Raw genomic sequence first — 26,996 nt, forward strand, 5'->3', positions numbered from 1 at the left:
TTTGAGACGGAGTCTCGCTCTGTCACCCAGGCTGGAGTGCAGTGGCCAGATCTCAGCTCACTGCAAGCTCTGCCTCCCGGGTTTTACGCCATTCTCCTGCCTCAGCCTCCGGAGTAGCTGGGACTACAGGCGCCTGCCACCTCGCCCGGCTAGTTTTTTGTATTTTTTTAGTAGAGACCGGGTTTCACTGTGTTAGCCAGGATGGTCTCGATCTCCTGACCTCGTGATCCGCCCGTCTCGGCCTCCCAAAGTGCTGGGATTACAGGCTTGAGCCACCGCACCCGGCCGACAGTTCTAATTATACACATTCAAAAGGGTTTTGAATGCCAGGTACCACAATTCAAATACATTGGCAGCAAATTTTTGAATTATATTAGCCACAAAATCTCACTGTTATATTCATGAGTCATGTCCATTTGGAGGCCTATAAGCACTAGAAACCAAATGAGTTATCTCAGCACATTTAAATGGCTACAGAGTCTACATTATTTTTTGCATGATTAAACTTGGGATTGCTTTTTGCAAGTTTTAAGGATTCTTTGTAATTTTTTTTTTTTTTTTTTTTTACAACTTGACCTTTTTTCCCCCTTCTGGAATATATAAATATGTGTAAATATATATGTTTAAATGTCTTTGTTTTTCATTTTTTTCTTATTTTTGTTTTTCCTCTAGATAAAAGTTAAACAGCTAGAAGAACAAGTACAGTCTTTTACTGACACCAGCTTACAGAATGATCATCTACGCAAGATGAATAAGTCTCTACAGACTAAATATGCTCAGGTGTGATTAATATCTACAAAAGCAGATTGCTGCTATATTTCATTTTTAAGAAATTGTTTGATGTCTTTTTCCCCACTTTACCATAGAATCCCAGAAAGATAAATATCCTGTCACTTGACTCAATTTAACAAACTGTTTTTCAAGCACCTAGTACATACAAGGTTCTGGTAAGCCTCAGAAATTGTAAAGATACCTGAAGCAGGATTGAGACATTCAGCTTGCTTATTATAGTTAGGAAATGTACTCCATAAACTTTATTATGAATAGAAAGTTACGCTTTTCAGAAAAATAGATTGTATTACTGAACATTTATAGGGAGCATGATTATGAGTAGAAGCAGTGAGAAATGCTTTCATAAAGGCAGTGCTTTTTGAACTTGAGCCTTACAAATTTTGGCAGTTGTGAGGAACAAATATCCTTGTTTTTTTGAATTAAAGGCAAACTCAGAACTCAGTGCCAAGAGGGTACACCTGCAACAAGCAGATGCTCACCTGAAAGAGGTATTGGTAATGAAAGTGCTTACTTGTCAGCATGGTGGCTCTTGAGGCTAAAAACCTTTCATAGGTCACATAATATTTTAACAAATGAATAGAAAAAGTTAAGCAAGATAACAAAAACATTTAGTGAAGAACATACCTCAGGAAGGTGTTACCAGAAGAAAGTGACTCATTTCAATTATTTACAAATTTAACATGCATATCATTAGGTTATTTTTTAAATTGTTAAGTCTTAATAAAAGCATATTAACTTCTGTGTCTATGATATTTGTGTATCTATACCCCTGGTAACCAAGGAACTAAAATAGTTTTCAAATGGAATACTCATAGGATTCTAACCACTTGACTCTGCTGATGAGTGATGAGGTCACAGAGTTGTTAAAGGGCCTCATTGGATGCGCTCTCTAACAGGGGCTCTCTGACAGGGAAGTTGGCGTAAGGTCTGTTTCTTTGCTGGGTCATATTTTACAGTGTGATCTCTTCACTCTGAAAGCGGAGAAACACATTTTCAAATATATTTTCCATTACGGCTCCTTCTAGAACACTGCTTGTGTTGTTTCTCCTAGTAAAGTGGCTATTCCTTGAAAAATAACTGTAGGTTTAGCTGATTTTATTGTTTTTATTAATAATTGATGATGCCTCTAAGAAAAAGAAAATCTCCAGAGAGGCCTGCATCTTCAAAATCCCCTGAAATCTCTAGGTCCCATGTAAACAGTATAAAGGAGAGAACGTCATCAGTTGGTTTGCCTAGTGTTATTCCAAACTCTACACGCCGTGTGAGCTTTGCACCTAACCTGCCTTCTGTGAAAACATCTCAGGATATTGGAGACTCTAGGATCTCTCTAAAGACTCTTTTGAATGCTATTAAAACCATGGAGGGAAGACTGGAAGGCAAAATAGAGATTCTTGCCTCAAGACCTTTAGTAAATGATGAATCAACAAATTTTCTTAAACGGGACTCGGTAAGTGAAGACCACAAATTAAATCTTCAGGAAATTTTAAATGTATACAAGAATGAAGTATTAATCCAGAAAGATAATGCTTGAAGATATGAGTAACTAGGAAATAAGGTTCTTCACAAACAGAAAAAAGACTAATATAGATTGAAACCATTATCCTAGCCATCACATAATTAGTTTTAGACATAGAAAATTTGACATAACAGTAACTACTGAGTTTTTTATATAATTTTGATTTTTTTAAAAAGTCAAAATTTCTACCTAATCTTAACATTTGAGCTAAAATGCTTGGATAAAGCCTCATTTTCAAATAGAAATAAATTAATTCAAGAAACCCCAAGAAATTTAACATTGGAAAATATTTTCTTGAGAAAACTTATTAGAGCATTCATCTTTATCTGATATTTAGAAATAGAAAATACTATAGCTTATCTTCTAGAGTGGGCTACTATTACTGGAAGGAGGGCTGTGATTGTGAGTTGTCCAGGTCCTTGGCGTTTTGAACAAAGAATTGAACAAAACGCACAAAGTGACGAAGGAAGCAGTGAAAGCAGGGATTAAAGCGATGAAAACTCCATAGGGTGTGGAGTTTTCTGGGTTTCAAGTTTACAAAGTTTTCTGGGTTTTAAGTACACCTTTTGAGGTCACTGTGGCTACCCTCTTATCTGGATGAAGGATTTGGCCTGTGGCTAATTAAAGGCTGAGGTGAATTGATGCCCTGTGCTGATGAAGGGATGGCCCATGCTCCGCCTGTGGCCAATCCAAGGCACTCTCCCTTTCTATCTGAGACATGGTGGAAGTGGGAGGAGTGTAGGGAGAGTAGTAGCCTTTGATCCTTTGCTACTTGCTGGGGAGATGGGGTTTTTCCTTTTGGTGTAGCTTTTGGAAGTTGGTGTTAATTGGACTTAGGGTCCCTGTCCCCAGACCCAGGCGTTTTCTTTTGATCCAGCTTTGGGAAGTCAGCACAAATCGGCCTCACTTTCCCTGTCCCCAGACCTTGGTGATTTTCCTTGATTCACCTTTAGGAAATCAGCATGGATTGGCTTTAAGTTCCCTGCCTCCAAACCCTATTCTCCTGCCTCACTACTATTTAGATGTCTTCTGTAAACATCTAGTGGCACTTTTGCATTTATATGTGTGTGTATATACATACTGATAAATATACACTTAAAAAACTGGTAGAATTTTAAAAATGATATTCCTGTATACTTTTCTAGAACAAAATTCAGTAGATTATCAGGAGCTGTAAGTTGCCATCCTTTGCACTTTTCTGGGATCCTTTTCTTTAGAAAAAGTTAAGTATTTTAAATGTTACAGGTTCAAGTTTAAGGATGTTTTATAATGTTGAGGTAGATGTGGGGAAAAGACATCCTCCTTTGTTACTATTGGGATTATGAAACAGTACAACTTCCTATGGAGGGCAATTTAGCAATATTTATCACAACTTTGACCCTACAATTGTCCTACTAGGACTTTTTCCTACTGATATACTGGCTTGTACACATGACATATATACAGGGTCACTTACTGAAGTATTGTTGGCTAATAGCAACAGAGGAAGCAACCAAAATCTCATCAATAAGAGACTGGCTAAATAATAGTTTGTATCCATAGTTTTGCAATATTGCTTCGATATATATATACACACACATATATATATATATATATATAAAATAAGGTTTAAACAATAAAAGTTCAGAAGAGTATATGTAGTATTTTACTATTTGGATGTAAAAGAGGTGGGGAGATAAAGAATATATACGTATGCATTCACTTGTATAAGCATAGACTGTCTAAAATGACATAATAAAATGGCAACATTATTTTTGAGGAAGGAAACTGGGTGGCTGGGATGTTTTTCACTTAATCTTTTTGTACTTTAAAAATAATGTGGATGTACTACCTATCCAAAATAGTTTTATGAACATTTTCTTTTCAACAAAACTGAAAGCAGAGAAAAGATAGTCTTTTCAACAAATGGTGCTGAGATAATTGGATATCCATATGCAAAAACAAAATATCTTTGCTCCATACCTCACAAAATATATAAAAATTAAAATGGATCATAGATATAAATATAACCCTGAAACTGTAAAACTTTTAGAAGAAAACGTAGAAAGAAATCTTTGTGATCTTGGATTACACAAAGATTTCTTAGATTTGATATCAAAACCATGATCCATAAAGGGACAAAAGCGATGAATTGGAGTTTATCAAAATTGACAACTTATACTCTTCAGAAACATGAAGGTAATGAAGAGACAAGCTACAGACTGGGAAGAATTCTTTGCAAATCACATCTCTGATTAAAGCCTTGTTTCCAGAAGGTATTAAAAATAATTTTTAAAATTTAAATATCAAGAAGAAAACCTAAGAAAAAGAATAGGCAAAAATTTGAACAGATAATTTCTTCAGCAAAGTTATGTGGCTAGTAAGTGCTTGAAAAGAGGTTAAGCATTAGTCATTAGGGAAATGCAAATAAAATCACAGTGAGATACTACCACACACCTATTATTAGTCCAGCCACTTTAAAAAATAGTTTGGGAATTTCTTTAAAAGTGAAATATACTACCACCATGTGACCCAGACAGTGCACTACTGAGTATTCACCAAAGACAAATGAAAGTATGTCTCCACAGAGACTTGTACACAGGTGTTCACAACAGCTGTATTTCTAATAACTTAAAACTGGAAACAACTTCAGTGTCCACCGGGTGAATGGATAACTAAATTGTGATGCCCCTACAATAATACTAAGCAACAGAAAGAACTGTTGATACATGCAGCAGATTGAATGACTCTCAAAATAATTACACTGACTTAAAGAAGTTATTCCAAAAAGAGTGCATGCAATACAATTCCATATAAAATTCTAGAAAATACAAACTAATCTATTGTGACAGAAAACAGATCAGTGGTTACCTGTGAGAATCAGTAGGAGTGTGGGAATAGAGAGAGACAGAAGGGGGGAGATAACAAAGGAGCATAAGGAAACTTTTGGAGATGATGGAAATGTTTAATATCTTAATTGTTTCAAAGTCTTATGCATGTGTCAAAACTTATCAAAATGCACACTTTAAGTATATGTAGCTTATTGTATGTCAATTAGACCTCAGAAAAGGTGTTAAAAAAGAAAAATCATATATTACCTATTCAAAAATGTATTAAATGTTTACAGTAACTTTTTTTTTTTTTTTGAGATAGAGAGTCTCGCTCTGTTGCCAGGCTGGAGTACAGTGGCGTGATCCAGCTTGACTCACTGCAACCTCCGCCTCCTGGGTTCAAGCAATTCTCGTGCCTCAGCCTCCCAAGTGACTGGGATTACAGGTGCCCGCCACCACACCTGGCTAATTTATTTTTTTTTAATTTTTATTTTTATTTATTTATTTATTTGTATTTTTAGTAGAGACGGGGTTTCACCATGTTGGCCAGGATGGTCTCCATCTCCTGACCTCATGATCCGCCCGCCTCGGCCTCCCAAAGTGCTGGGATTACAGGCGTGAGTCACCATGCCTAGCCTAAAGTAATGTGCTTGAAAGGACAGAACTGTAGAAATAGAGAACAAATCACTGTACATCAGTGTAGTGCGGGAAAGAAAAGAGAACAAATTAGTGGTTGCCAGAGGACAGTATGAGTTTTTGGAGGGAAGCGCGAATACAGAGATAGCACAGGGGAATTCTTCTCTGATGATGGAACAGTTCTGTGTCTTGACTGTGGGGGTGGCAGTCATGTGAATACGTAAAAAGGATCAAATTGCATGGAACTGTGTGCATACACATGCACACGCATACACACATAGATGAATGAAGGTTGAAAAAATGGCAAAAATGGAATAAATAAGTAATCTAGTTAGTCAAGTTAACAATAGTGTATGCATGTCAATTTCCTGGTTTTGATGTTGAACTACAGCAATATGAGAAGTCAGCAAAAGAAGCAGGATGAAGAGGCCAGGCTTGGTGGCTTACGCTTGTAATCCCAGCACTTTGGGAGGCCGAGGCAGGCAGATCACATGAGGTTAGGAGTTCGAGACCAGCCTGACAAACATGGTGAAACCCCTTCTCTAATAAAACTACAAAAATTAGCTTGATGTGATGTTGCACACCTGTAATCCCAGCTACTTGGGAGGCTGAGGCAGGAGAATCACTTGATCCCAGGAGGCGGTGGTTGCAGTGAGCCCAGATTATGCCATTGCACTCCAGCCTAGGTGACAGAGCAAAACTCAGTCTCAAAAAAAAAAAAAAGGATGAAGTGTACGTTGGACTCTGCACTATTTTCTCAACACCCTATGAGCCTAAAATTATCAAATAAAAAGTTTAAAAAGAGTAATATTTAAAATAGTGTGATTATCTGAACTGTTGGTGTGGCTCTACCAAAACTGTTTCAAGGATATGAGGTTCTAATACTGTACTTCCAATTAGGATTCATTCTGCTGTAACACTATTTTCTTGACCCTATTTAGTACTTACACATCTTTGCTTTTATAATGTTTGTGCATTTACATTTTCAAAAGGAAGCTAGCCTCATAATAATTTCTTTCCCACTTTACATCTCAGCTTTATAGATAGTCTTATTCTCCCTATTTTTGTGTTTTCATAGAGATTAATATATTAGGTTTGTCTATGTTTATTCATGCAGATATTTTTATTGTAGTTTCCTTTAAAGAAATAAGCAGCTAATAAAGATGGGTTTTATTTATAGTAGTGAATAAATATATTTAAACATTTAAAATTTTGTTTCTAAATTTCTATGTCTTATTCTAGTCACTGATTTGTAATGTTATTTATTGTTTCTTTTTTCCTACTTAGGTGAAATCTATTCTTGAAAGAAGTAAAGAGGAGCTGTCCCGAACAGTGAAGTGTCGTAATGCAGCCCTGAAAGAGAGTCAGAAGTTGAAAGAAGACCTCGAGGCTGTGGAGGATAGGGAAAACAAGAAGGCAAGGAATCAGTCCCTTCTGACCGTCTGTCACTGAGAAGAAGCACTTATGAAATCTTTCATGAGCCATATGTTTTGCTTTCTTGCTTCCATTAGTAAGAAAAACGATTGATCAGGGGAGGATTTCTTTTTTTAGAGAAAAGATAATTTTAGAATAGTTTAAAATTTTTCCCTTAAAAATACATGATACATATATATATATAACTTTCAATGTTTTTTTTTTAACTTTTTGTCTTAAATACTCAAAAGAGAAAGTCAGTTTTTTCTGTTGAAACACATCTGATCTTGGTAATAATAACCTTTATAGTTATGTTTTATTAATGTGATATAAGATTTCTGTGATGCTTTCTCCTTAACAGTGTGTATGTGCTTAGTGGGAATAGAGGTCACATCCCAAACTTCTCTTTGTCAGCAAGTGCTAGGTTTTGTCTCTCTGAGGAGGGCTGTGAGTTACCTCATTCTTCAGCAGCTTCTGCTTTTTCTTACAGTCTTTTTTTCTCAGATAATTCCAGTGCATTTCAGATGTATTATTCTCACCTGACCCCATCAGAAGTCAGCTGAGAGGCCAGCCTGGCACCACCTCTGTGCTGGTTAATGTGTATGCTGTAACATGACCATAGTTGGGAAGCTGCAGAGTTCACCATAGGATCTGGGGGTCAGCTTTTCTTTTTCTCAACAATAACTTAAAAAACCACCTAAAAATAAAATATACTTTAATTATTCCCCCTAGCATCCTACTGTGTCTGCTTGTCTGCTTTCCATACTCTTTCCTGGGAGTAATGAGATCCATAAGCAGAAGAGTAACCAGAAAGGATCAAATGTCTTTGTGTTGTTTCATTTTCTGTTAGGTGGGAAACTTTCAGCGACAACTGGCAGAAGCTAAAGAAGACAACTGCAAAGTCACAATCATGTTGGAGAATGTGCTGGCTTCTCACAGTAAAATGCAAGGTGCTCTGGAGAAAGTACAAATAGAGCTTGGGCGGAGGGATTCAGAGATTGCAGGCCTCAAGAAAGAAAGGTACCTGTGGTTTTTTTCCTGTCATTGGTATTGCTGCATTGTACTAAAGAGCAGTGTCAAGTCAATAAATGAAGTCACTTTACGTAGCTTCCTTTACCAAAAAAAAAAAAAAAAAAAATTGTAAAATGATATGTTTAAAGAATTACTAAATTAGAGAAAATTTAGAATTAGAAATAAATATTATTTCCAAAAATTCAAAATGCCCCTGTTGTGTAGTGATGTGAAGGAATTTCTAGACTATATATCCTAGAAATTCATTAGCTGTACTGTTGTTTTACCCTTGCTTTCTGCACCATGTAAACCTAATTCTGTTCTTGCTTCTACAGAATAGTAATTGTCAAGATAATGGAAACTAAGTACATACTTTAGTTTGAATTAATTATCCATTTATTACTATCCTGTTTCAAGATTAATAATTATTGTAGGTGAATCATCCTGAGAACCACTTCTTGCCATGTTTAATAAGTAAATTCCTTCATAGAATGTTTCAAAAATTAAATAAAATTTCCTTTTATTAATAAAAATTTATTCCTCAGAATAAACGGGCTGAGTTTAATAGGGCATATTGCCTCTGTGTTATGAAAGAACAAGTGAGTTTTCATTTTTCTTTTTTTAACATTACATATTGTTTATCTTTTAAAAGTTGCCTTTGCATTTTTAAAACGTCAAGGGAATGGTATTAAAAATACTATCCACAATAACTTTATAAGTGGCTGTTATATGTAGATGCAAAAATCTCAACAGCAAGCCAATCTTTGTAAAGGCAATATATTTTTTACTAGTGACATTTCCTAGTGATATATACGTATGATGCTATTTGAGCTTCTTAGAAGAAAAGTGTTCTGTAACTCCCAAATGATATCATTCCTAGATGATTCTTTTCTGTAGTCACTCATTTTGTGCTTTTTATTTTTAGGGATCTCAATCAACAGAGGGTGCAGAAGCTAGAAGCTGAAGTGGACCAGTGGCAGGCCAGGATGCTTGTCATGGAGGACCAGCACAACAGTGAGGTTGGGGCCAGGCTTTAAAAAATGATAACATTGATATGTTTAGTTTTACTGGGATATTACTGTTTTGGGGAAAATACAGTGAAACAATCAGGTAAATGTTTTTTTCAATCCAGTCTGAGTTTTGGACAGTGAATATCTACAAATGGGGAATTGACCTGTCTTATAATGAGTCACTTATTGGCAAACCGGTACCACAATAATGACTAATCTCTTTGTCTTATATGGTCTACATTTTTATTCATTTATTAATGCACAAAAAATTTCAGAAGTTAATGGGCTTAGAAAATATAGTCTGTCAGAAATAGCTTGAGTGATCCCACTATTAATAAGGAGTCACCTATACACAGATGTGCTCACAGGTGTATGTACATACATGCATACGTATCTATATGCACGTATGTAAAATACACATAGATATTTCATAAATAAGGGTTTTTTTCCTGTAAGAATCTATAAGGAACAGTGGACAGGTTTTTTCTTCAAGGGAGTGAGACCAGAAGGTCATAGGATCAGGAAGGGGAATTTAGTTTAAAATTTTAAAAATTAGGATAAATTAAGCTGGGTCTGTTTTCCAAAGCTCCCTGGTGACCAGTGGAGCATGCCCTTCCTATTGCCTTCTAAGTGCTTCCTGAGCAGTGTCTCTAATAAGTTCTCATTCATATATGTATATACATATATATATATTCCAGGCACCTGGAATCTTTGCTTCTGGTTCCAACTAATTATTGTTTCAATGGCACTTGATGATAGAATGTGAGGAGTGTTTACACAGTGTTACGGACTTCTTGCATCTATCTGTTACAGTGGAATTGAAAACATGCTTCTCTCTTTCAGATTGAATCTCTACAAAAATCTCTAGATGTAGCTAGAGAAGACAACAGGAAACTTGCTGTGAGTCTGGAACAAGCTCTCCAGACAAATAGTCATCTGCAAACAAAGCTAGATCACATTCAGGAGCAACTGGAAAGCAAAGAACTTGAGCGACAGAATTTGGAAACCTTCAGGTAAGAGCAGTATAGTCACAGTAAAATTAGGGAAGCACCTCTGGAGGAGTAAGTCACATTCACATAAATGGCTCATTCACATAAATCAGTTAAACTCTTTTCTCCTACTTTGCCGTAGTACTTCCAGCAGAGCCATGTTACGAACCAGGCATAGCTGAGCACCAGCAGGTAATAGCTGGCTAGAGCATGATCATTTGACTGTCCTTCTCAGCTCTTCCTTCATTCACTATCTAGCTGCTGCTTTACTCAAAGGTTAAATGAAAACTTAAAGAATATTGATTAGAAGGGACATTTGCGTGTTTCTATGAAGGTTTTCCTATTAACAGCTTATATGTCCTTTAAAGGCATGATTTAGACAAGAAAAAACATCAGCCTGGGTGGAATGACTCCATCTAAACAGATGTTAAGCCATTAAATGTTTTCAGTTTTGACCCGAGATTACTTAGATCAGACCTATCCAGTTCAGGTCAAATGACTAAAGTTTTGCCTTAAATTATACCTAGGTAAATATTTAGATATTAATAGCATCCCATGAAAATTTATACTTAAAGGAAATGCAGTGTGCACGTAGATCTTTATTCCTTTATAAATATTTATTTATTTATTTATTTATTTATTTATTTATTTATTTATTTATTTGAGACTGAGTCTTGCCCTGTTGCCCAGGCTGGAGTTCAGTGGTGTGATCATGGCTCACTGCAGCCTCTACTTCCTGGGCTCATGCAGTTCTCCTACCTGAGCCTCCTGGGTAGCTGGAACTACAGGCATGTATCGCCACACCTGGCTAATTTTTTTTTTTTGTTTGTTTGTTTTGTTTTAAGAGATAGGGTTTCTCCATGTTGCCCAGGGTGGTCTCAAACTCCTGCGCTCAAACAGTTCACCTGCCTAAACCTCCCAAAGTGCTGGAATTACAGGCATGAGCCACTGTTCTCAGCCTAGATACTTATTCTTTTCAATTAGTGAGCATGTTGATACAGGGAAGAGGTATAAGCTACAGCAGAGATGGTATTTTCCAGATATATAATCTCTGCAAATTTTACATTCAGCTGAAATGTTACTGCCTTAAGACCATTCCATATTGTGTTTATGTAGTTGTTGGCAGCAGCATTTAAAACTCTCCAGTGTCAGTTTAGGTAATTATGATTTAGACAGCTAGTAATTGTTTCAAAGCCTGAAAATTATTTAGTGACTATAAAATATAGTCCCTGCCACTACTGCTTAAAACAAACAAACAAAACCAAAGGAGAAAAAAATATAATTAGGTCATTTACAGGAAAAGTATGAGGTGAGAGTTAGAGGTCTCCTTGCAGCATTTGCTTCAGGATTTACCTTTATGCCACTGCTTATGATAACAGTTTGTATTTTCATCAAAGATGAATCATGCTTGAGATCTTTCAACCTCCTGAAATCATATGCAGAACTGTATTTATCAGTGCACAGGGTTAGGAAGACAGAGCAGGTTTTGGAGAACTTGTTGGGTTTTAGGTACAATTATTTAATTTAGACTTAGAACTGTAGGCTTAGTTCTAAGAAGAGGCTACTATTTGGAATTCATCTCCATAAAGATAAAAGCTAAATGCCAGGCATGGTGGCTCACACCTGTAATCCCAGTACTTTGGGAGGCCAAGGTGGGTGGATCACGAGGTCAGGAGATCGAGACCATCCTGGCCAACATGGTGAAACCCCCTCTCTACTAAAAATACAAACCTGGGTGTGGTGGTGCATGCCTGTAGTCCCAGCTACTTGGGAGGCTAAGGCAGGAGAATCGCTTGAACCTGGGAGGCAGAGGTTGCAGTGAGCCGAGATCATGCCACTGCACTCCAGCCTGGGTGACAGAGTGAGACTCTATCTCAAAAACATAAAAAGATAAACGCTAAAGCTTTGGTGTGGGTTAGACTGCCATGGGAAAAGTATATAGAGAGAACTAAGGTCAGAACTTGGAGATGTGCTGCATTTCAGGTAGAAGGCGAACAGAGGCCACAGAAGGATCCAGAGAAGGAGCATTTAGTGGAGGTAAGGAAAGAATCAGTAGAATGTAGTATCACCAAAGTCAAACACAAGTGAGTCAGATGCTGCACAGTCAAAGAGACCAGAGAGGAAACCACTGGGTTTTGCAACAGGTATCACAATCATCCTCCAGATGGCCAGTTTCTGTAGATATAGAAGATCACAAGGAGTAAGTGATTGATGAGGAAAGGCAGGCAAGGAGGACAATGGTGAAGATAAAGAAGGTCAGATAGCAGCTCAAGGGTATAACATGAAGAAAAGTCATTCTGTTGCTGTCCTGTTTTTGGAATGGGAGGAACTGGACCATGATTAAAGATTATGGGAAAGAACTCGATTGAACTGAAGAAAGAGGGAGTAGAAGCGGAAGGGTTATCTTTAAAGATGAGATTGGATATTTCTTCCTTTGGGACTAGAGGGAAGCAGAAGCTGGGTGAGTCTTCAGAAGACTGTTGAGGAGGCTGATTGGTAGATGGTCTGCTATTTTCCTTAGAAAAAAAAAGAGCAAGATGAATACATTCTAGAGATCTGCTGTATAACATAGGGCTATAATGAACAACACTATATTGTATGCTTAAAATTTGTGAAGAGGGTAGACCTCATATTAAATGTTCTTACCACAGTAAAAAGAAGAAGAAAGTAAGAGTTGAAGTTGAAGTGCTATGTGGGGGCTCAGGGCAGAGGTAGAGACTTAAGAGAAATTTTAAAATTTAAAGTTAATAAAAAATTTGATTAAAAAATCTAAAATTTAGAAATTGAATTTTTAGAGCTAGATGATGGCAGTAGTTAACATCTGTTACATGCTCATGATATGTTGGGTAATATGCTAAGGACTTCACATGCATTATTTCCTTTAGTACAAACTATTACCCCCATGGTGGTGGTTACTGTTATTATTCCCATTTTGAAGATAAGGAAACAAGCAGGGGAAGGTAGTGTACCATACTCAAGGTCAGACTTCATCTTACTAGAGCTGGGATTAGGCTGACTCCAAAACTTATAGTCTTAATCATTTCGATATAAGCACAATAAATTTAAAGGCAATTTAGAAAGTTATAAGAAAATCAAAATACAACACTGTAAAAATGATGGTTTTGTTCCCTTTCTATATCTCCATGAATTTTTTGCTCATTTTTCAGATTGAGGTGGGTATGAGGAGGAGTGTGGGAATGTAAGAAATAACCACAATTATATCCAGTGACTTCAGGATCTCCATCCCTTTATGCTGTGTCTTGAGGACAGGTGTCAGCAACTTTTTAGATGTGATGTACCAAAGTGTATTGATACTTTCCTGCCTGGGTACTGGAGGGACAGTTGAAGTTACCACCTGCAAGTCTCATGTATAGACCAAGTCACTGAATGCTGCCAAGTGGAGAAACTGAATCCATTAGTAGATGTGCTTTTAGAGACACATGGAGAACATGGATATTTTATACAAATAAGAGCAAGAGATGATCAGGAGGAGAGAGGGGGAAAATGAAGATGATTTCATGACAGGGCAGGCTCCTCCTATCCTTTGAGAAAGAACCAGTAACTCAAGAGTAATCATACAGTAAGTCATTATCAGCTGGATCAGAGAATGTTAAAGCTGGAAGAAGCCTAGTAATTGCTTAAATCCATTTAGTCCTTTTTGGAGTCACTTATCCTTTTAAAAATCAGAAGCTATGGACTCAACTACAATCCCTCACACACACACATTTTGCATATTATTTCCGGGAATTCCAGCATCCTCAGAAGATTAATCATGGGTCTTGACCAAGGAGTTCAAGTTAGGAATGCTGATCTAATTTAAGGCTCTCAGTTTAAAGATTAGGAAACAATATTATTACAAGTTAAAATTTGAGTAGTAAATAGCGCTAGCAAAAAGACATCATCTTACTAGAGCTGAGATTACAATCCAGACAGCAGCAGGCTGACTCCAAAACCCATAGTCTTAATCACTTTGCTAAAATAATGGTTTTGTTTGAAAAGACAAAGGCAAGAGAAAAGATAAAAGCAAATATCTCTTAAAGTATTTCTGCTTCCTCCAATATTTTTCTTTGATGTGAGTGTTTTACTCATTTGGTTGGTAAAATGAGTTAATTGTGCCTCAGCCTCCTAAATAGCTGGGATTACAGGCACCCGCCACCATGCCCAGCTAATTTTTGTATTTTTAGTAGAGGTGGAGTTTCACCATGTTGGCCAGGCTGGTCTCAAACTTCTGACCTCAGGTGATCCACCTACCTCATCCTCCCAAAGTGCTGGATTTACAGGCATGAGCCACCTTGCCCGGTCTGTTTGATGATTTTTACGTAGAATTAATGTTCTTTCATGCTACAGGTAAGTTCACTTCTTTTTTCTTCTGTTAGTGAACTCCAAATTAGGTTCACCAGGCTACTGATAGGCTGCTTGTTTATAAATCACATACCTTTTGGAGAGTTGCACACTCCCCTCCAAAACTTTCTTACCTCCTAAAATGATTTCTAAAGGTGACTTATCACCTCTCTTCTTCAAAACAGAGACCGGATGACTGAAGAGTCCAAAGTGGAAGCAGAATTGCATGCTGAACGCATAGAAGCTCTAAGAAAGCAGTTTCAAACTGAGAGAGAAACTGCAAAGAAAGTGACACAACGGGAAGTGGCTGAGGTATAGAGTCATGAGGAAAGTTTCTCTCTTGGTGAATGCCTCTTAGGAGGAAAAGCAGCTCTAGGATTTCAGAGAATGGCTGCAGTTGGCCTTTGACTCCTCTCGTCCCCCTTTGATCAGCAGGCCAGATGTAATTAAGACCTCTCTGTAAAGCAGCACACAAGAAAAAAGTTTCTGACATAATTCTCTGCCCAGCAAAGGTGGGCCTTGGTGGGAGATTTTCCATCACAGAGTGATAAGCAAGAGGGATAGAGGAATAAGGAGACTGCCATGTGATAGACAGAAGAGAAATCATCTGTCTTCTCAGTTGACTTAACTGGCATCTATTCTGCATCTACCATGTCCTGAGAGACACAGAAAACAGTAGAAGATATGGTCCATGCCCTGGTGTGTGCCAAATGACCCTTGTTTGGGATCTCCACTCTGGACATGAGACAAATAGGGAAAACATCAGAGAACTTTCTTGGGGAGCAGAGGCTGTGTACAACTTTGAAGGAATTCAAAGTAAGAGAAAGTTTATTTTAGGCCATTTGGTTGATAGAAGAAGGGAAGCTTAATGAGAGTACAGGATTGAGACTAGCAGAGATGGCAGACTGGACACCTTACGAAACAGCACAGGCCAAGCTTACTTACAAAAGTGAAGAGGACATGCAAGCAGATGAAAAGTAACCTCTCTTGATAAGAGCAGAGACTTTGGGAAATGTTAGAGAAAGAGTGTTAGCTTAAATGGGACCACCTGATGGATGGATTAGTTATAGAAATGTTGGATGTGAACTCAGGTAGAAATGGAGCACTATGGGTTTCTGAGCAGGGGGTGGTATGATAGAAGCATAAGTTTAGGAAGGTTAATGTAACAACAGAGGACAGTAGAGGATAATGAAGAGAAACTGGAGGCATGGAGACTCAAGAAAACTGTAACAGTTAATTTGAGTATTAGATGATTAGGGCCAAGCAAAGTAGTTCAGTTGAAAATAGAAAATAATTAAGTCAGAAAGCCCATTTTAATAGAAAAATCCTCAAACAGTCTGGGCAAGACGGCTCATGCCTGTAATCCCAGCACTTTGGGAGGCTGAGGCAGGTGGATCACCTGAGGTTAGAAGTTTGAGACCAGCCTGGCTAACATGGTGAAACTCCATCTCTACTAAAAATACAAAAATTAGCTGGGATTTTTTGCCTGTAATCCCAGCTATTCAGGAGGCTGAGGCACAAAAATCGCTTGAACCTGGGAGGTGGAGGTTACAGTGAGCCTAGATGGCGCCACTGCACTCCAGCCTGGGTGACAGAGGGAGACTCCGTCTCCAAAAAAAAAAAAAAAAAAAAAGAAAAAATTATCAGACAGACATTAAATGTTGTATCCTGGAGAGGGAGGGATTAAAATAATTCCTTGGTTGGCATGGCTGGTCTATGTTTCACCAAGTTTGTTATATTTAGTAGTTGCAACTGACAGACGATTCACAAAATCAAACTCAAATAATGGTATATAAAACAATTTTGTGAATTGCAAAGCACTGTATAAATACAAATGTTATAAAAAGCAAATTGTTTTAATGGAAGAATTAGGGAACATAAAGGTGTGCCAAATGTAGAAATGTACCTTTAGTCAGAGATCATTGTTAAGAATACTTACAGCCGAGTTCAGTGGCTCACGCCTGTAATCCCAGCACTTTGGGAGGATCACGAGGTCAGGAGATCGAGACCATCCTGGCTAACATAGTGACACCCCGTCTCTGCTAAAAATACGAAAAAATTAGCTGGGCATGGTGGCGGCGCCTGTAGTCCCAGCTACTGGGGAGGCTGAGGCAGGAGAATGGCGTGAACCTGGGAGGCGGAGCTTGCAGTGAGCTGATAATCGTGCTACTGCACTCCAGCCTGGACTACAGAGCGCAACTCCGTCTCAAAAAAAAAAAAAAAAAAGGAATACTTACAAAATGAAATCCTTGAAGAAGGATCAGTGACAGTGAGGGAGTGACAGCAGTGAGAAGTTGGCAGCAGCAGTGGGCTCACAGAGCACTGCCTGAGTCCCAGCTCTGCCTCTTATTAGCTACGTGTTAATTTACTGTGTAAGTAAGTGACTTAATTTCTGAGTTTCAGTTTCCTCAGTCATAAAATGGAAACTATCACAACTATTTTTCAAGTTTATCTTGAGAATTAAATTGGAAAACATTTGTAAAGAAATTATCACATTACCTGAACATAATAATCACTACAAAGTAAATGATAGTTGTTAGTACTTATCCAGTTTTAGAAAGGCTGTGATTGAGGTAACTGGAATATCTAACAGGAAGTTAGTTGGGCAGTAATAAAAGACTGTAGTGTAAAGTTAGGATCTAAAAGAAGGAACTAGTGTAGAAAGAAAAGGTACAGATATCCTTGACTTCACTCTTTGCTGTGGTAAATGCTACCAGACCTAGAGAATACCACCTTCCTGTCTTCTCCCTTCTCAACTGCCTCCTCTCCCTAAAGTTTTGGAGTGGCAATGGTTTAAGGGCATATTAGAAGGACGGGAACTCTGTAAAATTATTTAAGTAACTACTATGCGGTTTTTTTCACGAGATAAGTTTATTAAAATCCTTGAGAACAAAAAGCAAAATTATAAAAATATATGCCATGACAGTCAATAACTTGACAGATATTTATATAAACTGCCATATAATTCATTTTCATTTCTTCAGAAATGCGGTTGCAAGTGACAGAGAAGAGCTTATAGCATGATAATCACAGAGTAATTATTGTGTGTGCCAAACTCTACTTCTTTCTCTATATGATCTTACTTAATTTAATTTAATTGTTATTTGTATTCTATGAAGTAGGCTATACACACACTGTTCAGATGATGAACCGGAGGCTTAAGGTAGTTAATTGCCCCAGATCATGCAACTAGTAAGTGCTGAAGGTGATATTTGGACAGAGGCCTGACTCCAAAGCCATGCTCTTAAAATGCAAATGATGAATATACATTTACATTCTTTATTCCAAGAAAGCGTTTGTTCTTCATTGATAAAAATTATGAAAACCACTTGGTCTGTTGCTCCATAAATCTGCTTAATCAAACATTATTATTGCCTCACTAACTCTCCTTTTTAAAAGAAAATCCAAAGATAACAAAATATAAGGACAAAAGTACGTAAGCTTCTCTTGATGGAAAGTAAAAATGTTTCAATTTTTTCCCTTGTGTTTTAAGCTGAAGAAAGCCCTTGATGAAGCTAACTTCAGATCAGTGGAAGTGTCCCGGACCAACCGAGAGCTGCGACAGAAACTTACAGAGCTAGAAAAAATACTAGAAAGTAACAAGGAGAAAATAAAGAATCAAAAGACCCAAATTAAGCTCCACTTGTCAGCTAAGGCGAATAATGCTCAGAATATAGAAAGGATGAAGGTTGTATGAGAAACCTCTTCTCACTTCCTGGCTACCCTATGAGGATGTAGGCAGTCAGTGGTGTCTGGGGAAGACAGGTTTTAGAACCCTACCAGCCCCACGTATTCTCTGGGAATTATAGCCAGTTGCCTTTGGGGAGACTTTTTCAGTGGAGACGCTGCGGTGTAAATGTTTGATTTCTCATTTGCTGCCAGTGTCACATTCTGGTTCCCCATCTGTCCCTTCCATGTTGATTGTACTGGACTCTGCTCTTTCGGGATCAGTGGGTCAGATGGGAAAGAAAGCTCAGCAGGAACTGGTAACTTTGGGTCTCATATTGGAATCTTTCTTTCATCTTATAGGCAAAAAGAGCAAGCCAGTTTTTCCACTGATCATCTTTTTATGTTATTTTCCATTTACTTTAGCAAATAGAAAAAGAATTGAAGCAAATGGAGCTAATTAAGGATCAATATCAGAAAAAAAACTATGAACAGGTAGATGATTTCCATACACTCTGTGTTTACCTTTCATGCAAAATCTCAGACTTGGAGGGGGTTCACCAAATGTCTCCGTCTTTGTATCCTTCCAGTCTTTGAGTATCCAGAGATTTGTGTGTGAAATGACTAACCTGCAGAAAGAGATGCAGATGTTGGCCAAAAGCCAATATGATGCCTCAGTGCGGAATAAACAGCAAGAGCTGTGCCTAGAAGCAGAGCGGAAAATAAGGCAGGAGCTAGAGAATCGGTGCCAGGTAAAAGGTTTCATAAGATTCAACTTAAGGATTGTCAGCAAATGACATGTGCCAAAGCCCAACAGTATTGCACCTAGACTTTCTAGAGTCTACAGAAGACAACACATATTTACAAGTTGTTTATCTTAGCTAAGTCCTTAGAATAATAGTATCTAGGAAGAAGACTGTAGTTTGAATATGGCAAATGTTCTCCATTTTCAGTTTAATAAAAGTAACATCAGTTTTTAAAGAACATCTAGGGCTTACATATGCAAAGTATCAGTTACTAAGTAAGACTTCTGAACTGAATTCCATAGCCTTTCAGGAACTTTATACACCTTGTTTCTTCTCCTAGCACAGATACACCTGTTGCTGTTACAGGACTCTTAGGTATTCCTAAATGAATAAAAAGCATAACGTCATATCACTGGAAAGGGACTTCAAGAGATCACTGAGCTCTTGTCTTTCAATAGGGTTTGTCATGAGAAGTATCTCTCCAGTTCTGAAAAGAGATATTAATCACTTTCCTCCACAGAATCCATGAATAAAAAATCAAAATGTGTAATCATATCCACATATGTAGATATGTAGACTATAGGTTAAACTAAAAATAACAATTTTTATCTCATATATCGGTAGCACCTGAAGTTAGAAGGCACTCCATCCTATTTTCATATTTGGTTGCCCATTTATTATAACAGTGAAGCATTTGGTTCCTTATGGTATGTTGGAAGTTTATAAAAATCTTTGTATTACATTTTCAGGAATTGGAAGAAACTATCAGACACCTGAAGAAATGTAAAGAGACAACAGAGAATAAGCTGAAAGAAGCCAGTGTGGAATCAGAACAGGTGAGCCAGACCCATGGACGTAAAGACTTAGACGTTCCCTTCAACACAACAACCCTGAAGCAACCCAAGTCAATGTGAAATCCTTCATTAACAGAGTTGTCAGGAATGCAACAGGGAAAAACCAATAACTTCCCAAGTGTAGTCTCTATTGTAAAGAAGTGATTTTTAGATTAAGAGTCTGTGTCCTGATGATAGATGAGAGATAACACAATGCTAAAGTATTAAACCTGAAGTCCAAATCTCCCTACTAAATATGAGGAAAAACCAGCATATGTGTGGATTTTAATGCATTATTATTTGACATGACCCTAATGAAAGCTGCTCTTTGTTCAATCAATCAATAACTAAAAAAGTAAAGTAGACCCTATTTAACTAATTTGTGAGTTTGCTTTTTCTATTCTAAACTTAAATTAGCCTTTTAGGGGGTATTTCAAATCATACTTTTTTTTTCTTTCTTTGAAACGGGATCTCACTGTGTCACCAGACTGGAGTACGTGGCATAAGCTTGGCTCACTGCAACCTCCACCTCCTAGGCTCAAATGATCCTCCCACTTGAGCCCCCCAAGTAGCCAAGTAGCTGGGCATGGTGGTGTACCATGCACAGCTGATTTTTGGTGGAGATGAGGTTCCACTATGTTGCCAGGCTGGTCTTGAACTCCTGGACTCAGGTGATCCACCAGCCTGGGCCTCCCAAAGTGCTGTGATTCCAGATGTGAACCACTACACCTGGCCCATGAACTACTACATTCTTAGGAGTTCATATATTTTTTTCATTTTCAAAGCCATCTTGTACCTTCATTCTTAATTTTCTACTGGGTCCTCTCTTACATTACTTCACATCCAGGAAACATTAACAAATGCATGGAAAGGAGCAAGTCTGCATGCATTGTTTAACCCCTCCCTCAGAAATTACTCTCATATATAGGTTGTTAAGTATATTGTGCAAATAGGTTGCAAAGAACATGCAGTCAGAATTTGGGTCTTTTAATTTCTAAGTAAAAAATCTCTGCAACTAATACACAAAAAACTTGTAACTCTTTCTTTGTGTCTTTTAATGGTGATATTTATATGATCAGATAACAGCTAACCTGGAAGAAGCCCATCGCTGGTTTAAACACAGGTTTGATGGTCTACAACTTGAGCTGACAAAAAACCGGTTGCAGAGGCCTTCTGGGGAAGACAGGTGGCAGGAAAAGGTAAGATTAAGACATGGATGCCTTAAGCAATTTTCTATTTGTTGCTTCTCAGATTTCTAATTACTAAAGTTCTCTCATCATCTTGATACTCTCTCTGTTAATCTTTAGTTTCTTTACACTAATGCTAGCAAACCAGTTAATTTCCTTTTCTTACAAAGTTCTACCTGTCACAAACTTTTTAGATTAGAATCACCTGTCTTCATGAATACATGACATGTGTAGAGGCAAAACAGGTGCAGATTGCTGCAGTTAGCTTTGAACAGTCAGTGTTAGGTGTGTTTTCTTTCCAACAGGACCAAGATGTAAAACATGATGTCATGTCCAACCAATCTGTTCTGCATCGATGGGAGAAAAAACAGAATCTTAGGCCTATGCCCAAGAAGTATCACTGTGAGGCACAGAGGAAGTGATGTCCTTGACAAGGGAGTTCTTTATGTGTAGCTACACTCCATGATTCCACGAGCCCAGCAGCCAGGGCTGCCCTGTTTCTAGAGTCATAAGAACATGAAGTCTTTGATGTGGGCTGAAGATTTTGGACCTGAGTTTATCATTTTATGAACTATTATATCAGTACAAAGCTACCCCGTTTTTTGGTCCCTTTTTGCATTTTCCACCCAATAAATTTATGTTAATTTGTTTTATGATAGGAGATGGTGTTCCATGATTCTTGTCTGTTTTTCTAGTAAGTATATGAAAAAGCTTTTAGCAAGGTTCTAAATGATATTGCTACTAAACAATATGATATTTTGCTTCAATGAAATGTCCTACTCTAACATGCAGCAGATAATCCCTGAAAATAGAATTGTGTGAAAAATGGTAAAGACTCCTCTACTGTCCTGCAAACTGACACACTTCTGTGTTGGGTAATTACCAGCGTATCTTTTAAATGACTAATATCTCTATTCTCAAATAAGGCATTTCAGATATTATATGTACTGCTTCCTTGGTCATTAAAAAAGTTACAGAATGCAGCAGTCTCTTCTTCTCAGGGAGACTATGCCTGACCAACATAGCTCTTCCTTACTATAGTTAAGGAATAAGCTCATCTTCATCTTTTTATTTCAGATGTTGAGTGGTGGATTAGGTAATCCAGATTTAGCATATGTAAATGGTGGCATAATACCTGACTTAATTCATACTCAAGTAATCATAGCTGCTGCTGACATTATCAGGACCTAAATCAAGTAAGCAATAATGAAATTGAAAATAATATGAAATATAAGACTGTCAAAGGTTGATGAGCCTACTACTCAATATCTGATAGAAAAAAACACTTACTATCACTTACTGTATAGTAAGGGATAATTGTTGTTCAGGCGTAGTCCTCCTTGAGCAGAGCAGACTGTTAATCTCATGTAGGTTTTTTGGGAATATAGAATTCATATTGACATCTGTAGAAGTGTAGTTACTGAAGTGAGACTATTATTTATTGATTCACATTCAGAAGCATGTTAATTGGAGTGGGTCCATTTCTGTTTGTTTGACTTTAGGAATAAAGGACTCTTGCTGGTTTTCAGGCTTGTAAAAGCAGGTACAAAAAGGCAAGTTGGCCAGTTCCAGTGACTCATGCCTGTAATCCCAACACTTCGGGCGGCCAAGGCAAGCAGATCACTTGAGGCCAGGAGTTTGAGACCAGCCTGGCCAACATGGTGAAACCCTGTCTCTATCAAAAATACAAAAATTGGCCAGGTGTGGTGGTGCAAACCTGTAGTCCCAGCTATTTGGGTGAAGCACAAGAATCGCTTGAACCCAGGAGGTGGAGGTTGTAGTGAGCCAAGATCACGCCACTGTACTCCAGCCTGGGCAACAGAGTGAAACTCTGTCTCAAAAAAAAAAAAAAGAAAAAGAAAAAAAGTTGTCATTGATCTAATGGACAAGTTCAAAACTAGTAGTTAAAAACTAGCTGCTTGTTCTCATGGCTTCCAAACAATCAATCTTAATCTGTTTTTGGGAGGATGTAAACATTTTTATTCTTTGTGCCCCCTTTTGGTCCTCTATCATATGTTAGGACAGTGGCTCTGTAGAAGCATTTGAGACTGAACAACAGACATCAAACAACTATTTTGTTAACCCAGGTACAATATGAAGTGTTAGCACTGGTGCATACACCTCTCTGGTTGGAAAAAGAAGATAATTCATGGCTATTTTATTACCTATAACTACTTTGGTTCTATGGTTTGAATGTGTCCCCTCCAAAATTCATGTTGAAATTTAATTCTTACTCTGGTGGTATTAAGTTGGGGGGCCTTTAGGACCTCTGGGGAAGTGGTATTAACTGGGGGGGCCTTTGGGGCTCTGCCCTCATGACTGGAGTAGTCCCTCATTAAAGGGCTGGAGGGAACTAACTTGGGCCATTTTGCCTTTCTGCCTTCCACCATGTGAGGACACAGCATTCAGCTCCTCTGGAGGAAACAGCAACAAGGTGCCATCTTAGAAACAGGGAACAGGGTCCTCACTTGACATCAGATCTGCAAGCACCTTGATCTTGGACTTCCCAGCCTCCCAAACTGTAAGAAATAAATGTCTGTTCTTTATAAATTACTCAGTCTCAACTGTTTTGTTATAGCAGCAGAAACAGACTAAAAAGATGCTTGGTTATGAAAACTTTAAGTTGTTTGCTGTGTCTCCAAGGGTTGGGCTGTGTTATTTACTGGGTCAGCTAAAGTGAGAGAACACATTTTTGGTGGTCTCCTCAAGTTGTCAAACTCCTGTGGGATAGGTCACTATCCATAGGAGTTGATGTGATTTGCCTCTGTGTCCACACCCAAATCTCATGTTGAATTGTAATTCCCAGTGTTGGAGGAGGAGGGGCCTGGTGGAAGGTGATTGGATTATGGGGACAGTTTTTCCCCTTGCTGTTCTTGTCATAGTGAGTGACTTCTCACAAGATCTGGTTGTTTAAAAGTGTGTATTACCTCTTTGTTCACTTGCTCACTCCTGCTGCCACGTGAAGATGTGCTTGCTTCCCCTTTGCCCTTCCACCATGATTATAAGTTGCCTGAGGCCTCCCCAGCCATGCCTACTGTACATCCTGTGGAACTGTGAGTCAATTAAGCCTCATTATAAATTACCCTGTCTCAGGTAGGTCTGTATAGCAGTATGAGAATGGACTAATACAGGAGTCTCTCCAAAAACGGATTTATCCCTTTGGACTCTTTAAGATATATAGTCAGTTGAGGATATTGGGGAATTATAACTTTAAAACAGCCTAACAAGGAGCCCCCCAGAATAATTAACCTTGGTCCAGGGTTGGCACTGAAAACCTTGGTGGTGAATTCCACAAAGGAAAAAGATCCCAGTTACTAAACAAGGGAGATGATCAACCTTATTGGATTGTAAATGTATTACCACTTATGTTGTCATGACAGTCACAGTTACATGCCAAGAATATTTATATCCTCCTTTTCCAGAACAAGGACGTTTTTCTTCACTTATGTATTGTCCTAAAGGGTGCCATTATTAATAAAGTTAATGTAACATACCTTCATGTTATTTTTTAGATTGGCTATACTAGATTGGGAGAAAGACATAGTTAGATTGATGATCATTTCTAGTAAAGCTTATATTTGTTATAAGAGATATATGATAGCTAAGTCACAACTATATATAAGCTTAAACTAGTAGAGAGAGGAGTATGACCAACAATAACAGACAAAGGTATGTTAAAGAGAATGTGACAGAAGAATCTTGTTCAAATGGTCTTAGGCAGAAGCTGCCTATTTTGTGTGGTTATCTGATTGTTCTGAGACTTTTGGGTTAGCAGTCAATTTCTGCAGATTATCTGCTTCTGAAAGCCCTTCAGAGAACTCTGGGATCTCTAATGGGTATAACTTTCTGATTCTATTAAGACCTTTTTCTATTTTTCCAGAGGATTGAAGTGATATGAGCAATAAGGATTCATTTAAAAAACAAAGCTTATATAATTCAAATCATGAAAAACCATTCCAGCTTAATGTGTCCCTGTACTATTAGATAGATGTAATGTCCTTGGTGGGAAACACAAACTCAAATCCTTTTTTAGCCATTTTAAGTGCTAGCTTTTTGACAAGGGAGTGCTTCCACTCATGCAGAAAATAAATATACCATTATTACTATATATAACACACATAGAATGAAGTAGTTATATAAAATCCATTTGGATGTACTCAAAGAGTCTTTTAGGATATGGTTCTAGTTCATACCCATCTTTATAACTCTTCCAAATTAATTTTGTTACAGATGAGACATTATCTGGCCACATCCTTTGCCATGCTAAAAATGTTTCTATTAGTGATGAATATTTTGGCAAATTTTTTCATACTGTGATAGGTTGTTCTATAGAGGATTTTAGCAAGTGTCTGTTTGAAGGTTTTTTTTTTTCTCTCTTCAGCTTATTTTAAGTTCAGGGGTACATGTGCAGGGTGTGCAGGTTTGTTACATAGGTAAACATGTGCCATGGTGGTTTGCTGCTTAGATCATCCCATCACCTAGGTATTAAGCCCAGCATCCATTAGCTATTCTTCCTGATGCTCTTTCTTCCCCCACTCTGCCCCCTACAGGTTCCAGTGTGTGTTGTTGCCACTCATGTGTCTCTGTGTTCTTATCATTCAGCTCCCACTATAAGTGAGAACACATGATGTTTGGTTTTCTGTTTCTGTGTTAGTTTGCTGAGGATAATGGCTTCCAACTTCATCCATGTCCCTGCAAAGGACATGATCTTATTCCTTTTCACAGCTGCATAGTATTCCATGGTGTATATGTACCACAGTTTCTTTACTGAGTCTGCTATTGATGGGCATTTAGGGTTAATTTCACGTATTTGCTATTGTGAATAGTGTTTCAGTGAACATACATGTGCATGAATCTTTATAATAGAATGATTTATATTCCTTTAGGTATATTTCCAGTAATGGGATTGCTAGGTCAAATGGTTTTTCTGCCTCTAGGTCTTTAAGGAATTGCCACACTCTCTTCCACAGTGGTTGAACTATTTACATTCCCACCAACAGTGTAAATGCTTTCCTTTTTCTCCACCACCTTGCCAGCATCTGTGGTTTTTTTGACTTTTTCATAATAGCCATTCTGACTGGCATGAGATGGTATCTCATTGTGGTTTGGATTTTCATTTCTTTAATGATCAGTGATGTTGAGCTATTTTTTCATATATTTATTGGCCACATGTATGTCTTCTTTTGTGAAGTGGCTGTTCATGTCCTTTGCCCACTTTTTAATGGGGTTGTTTTTTTCTTGTAAATTTAAGTTCCTTGTAGACTCTGGATATTAGACCTTTGTTAGAAGGATTAGACAGCAAAAATTTTCTCCCATTCTGTAGGTTGTGTGTTCACTCCGATGATAGTTTCTTTTGCTCTGCAGAAGCTCTTTGGTTTAATTAGATCCCGTTTGATAATTTTTGCTTTTGTTGCAATTGCTTTTGGTGTTTTTGTCATGAAATCTTTGCCTGTGCCTATGTCCTAAATGATATTGCCCAGATTTTCTGTTAGCATTTTTATAGTTTTGGGCTTTACATTTAAGTCTTTAATCTATTATGAGTTAATTTTTGTATATGGTTTAAGGAAGGGGTCCAGTTTCTATTTTTTACATTGGCTAGCCAGTTATCCCAGCACCATTTATTGAATAGGGAATCCTTTCCCTATTGCTTGTTTTTGTCAGGTTTGTCGAAGATCAAATGGTTATAGGTGTGCTGTCTTATTTCTGAGTTCTCTATTCTGTTCTATTCTATTGGTCTTTGTGTCTGTTCTAGTACCAGTACCATGCTGTTTTGGTTACTGCAACCTTGTAGTATACTTGGAAGTTAGGTAGGGTGATGGTTCAGCATTGTTCTTGTTGCTTAGGATTGTCTTGGCTATTCAGGCTCTTTTTTGGTCCCTTATGAATTTTAAAATAGTTTTTTCTAATTCTTTGAAGACCATCAATGGTAGTTTAATGGGCATAACATTGAATCTATAAATTACTTTGGGCAGTATGGCCATTTTCACGATATTGATTCTTTCTATACATGAGCATGGAATGTTTTTCCATTAGTGTCTTCTCTGAT

The 26,996-nt window shown here is 37.7% G+C and overlaps 1 protein-coding gene across 2 annotated transcripts in view; it reads left to right on the forward strand.

The window, feature by feature from the left end:
* Positions 1–21,608, forward strand: part of CCDC150 (coiled-coil domain containing 150) — a 95,024-nt gene extending 73,416 nt beyond the window's left edge. Inside the window, exons 16-28 of one of the 2 annotated variants that reach the window (XM_023217967.1) lie at positions 673–780; positions 1,218–1,280; positions 7,042–7,170; positions 8,018–8,187; positions 9,104–9,197; positions 10,032–10,201; positions 14,704–14,830; positions 18,012–18,206; positions 18,611–18,679; positions 18,775–18,936; positions 19,680–19,766; positions 20,843–20,962; positions 21,256–21,608. In XM_023217967.1, the coding sequence (XP_023073735.1) occupies positions 673–780; positions 1,218–1,280; positions 7,042–7,170; positions 8,018–8,187; positions 9,104–9,197; positions 10,032–10,201; positions 14,704–14,830; positions 18,012–18,206; positions 18,611–18,679; positions 18,775–18,936; positions 19,680–19,766; positions 20,843–20,962; positions 21,256–21,372 (1,611 nt within the window). In that variant the 3' untranslated portion in view covers positions 21,373–21,608. Of the gene's footprint in view, positions 1–672; positions 781–1,217; positions 1,281–1,697; positions 2,240–7,041; positions 7,171–8,017; positions 8,188–9,103; positions 9,198–10,031; positions 10,202–14,703; positions 14,831–18,011; positions 18,207–18,610; positions 18,680–18,774; positions 18,937–19,679; positions 19,767–20,842; positions 20,963–21,255 lie in introns of those variants that run through there. The other variant, XM_023217959.1, reaches the window with a different exon arrangement.
* Positions 21,609–26,996: the final 5,388 nt, after the last annotated feature.

Source organism: Piliocolobus tephrosceles, chromosome 11 (genome assembly GCF_002776525.5).
Source record: "Piliocolobus tephrosceles isolate RC106 chromosome 11, ASM277652v3, whole genome shotgun sequence".
Lineage (NCBI taxonomy): Eukaryota > Metazoa > Chordata > Mammalia > Primates > Cercopithecidae > Piliocolobus > Piliocolobus tephrosceles.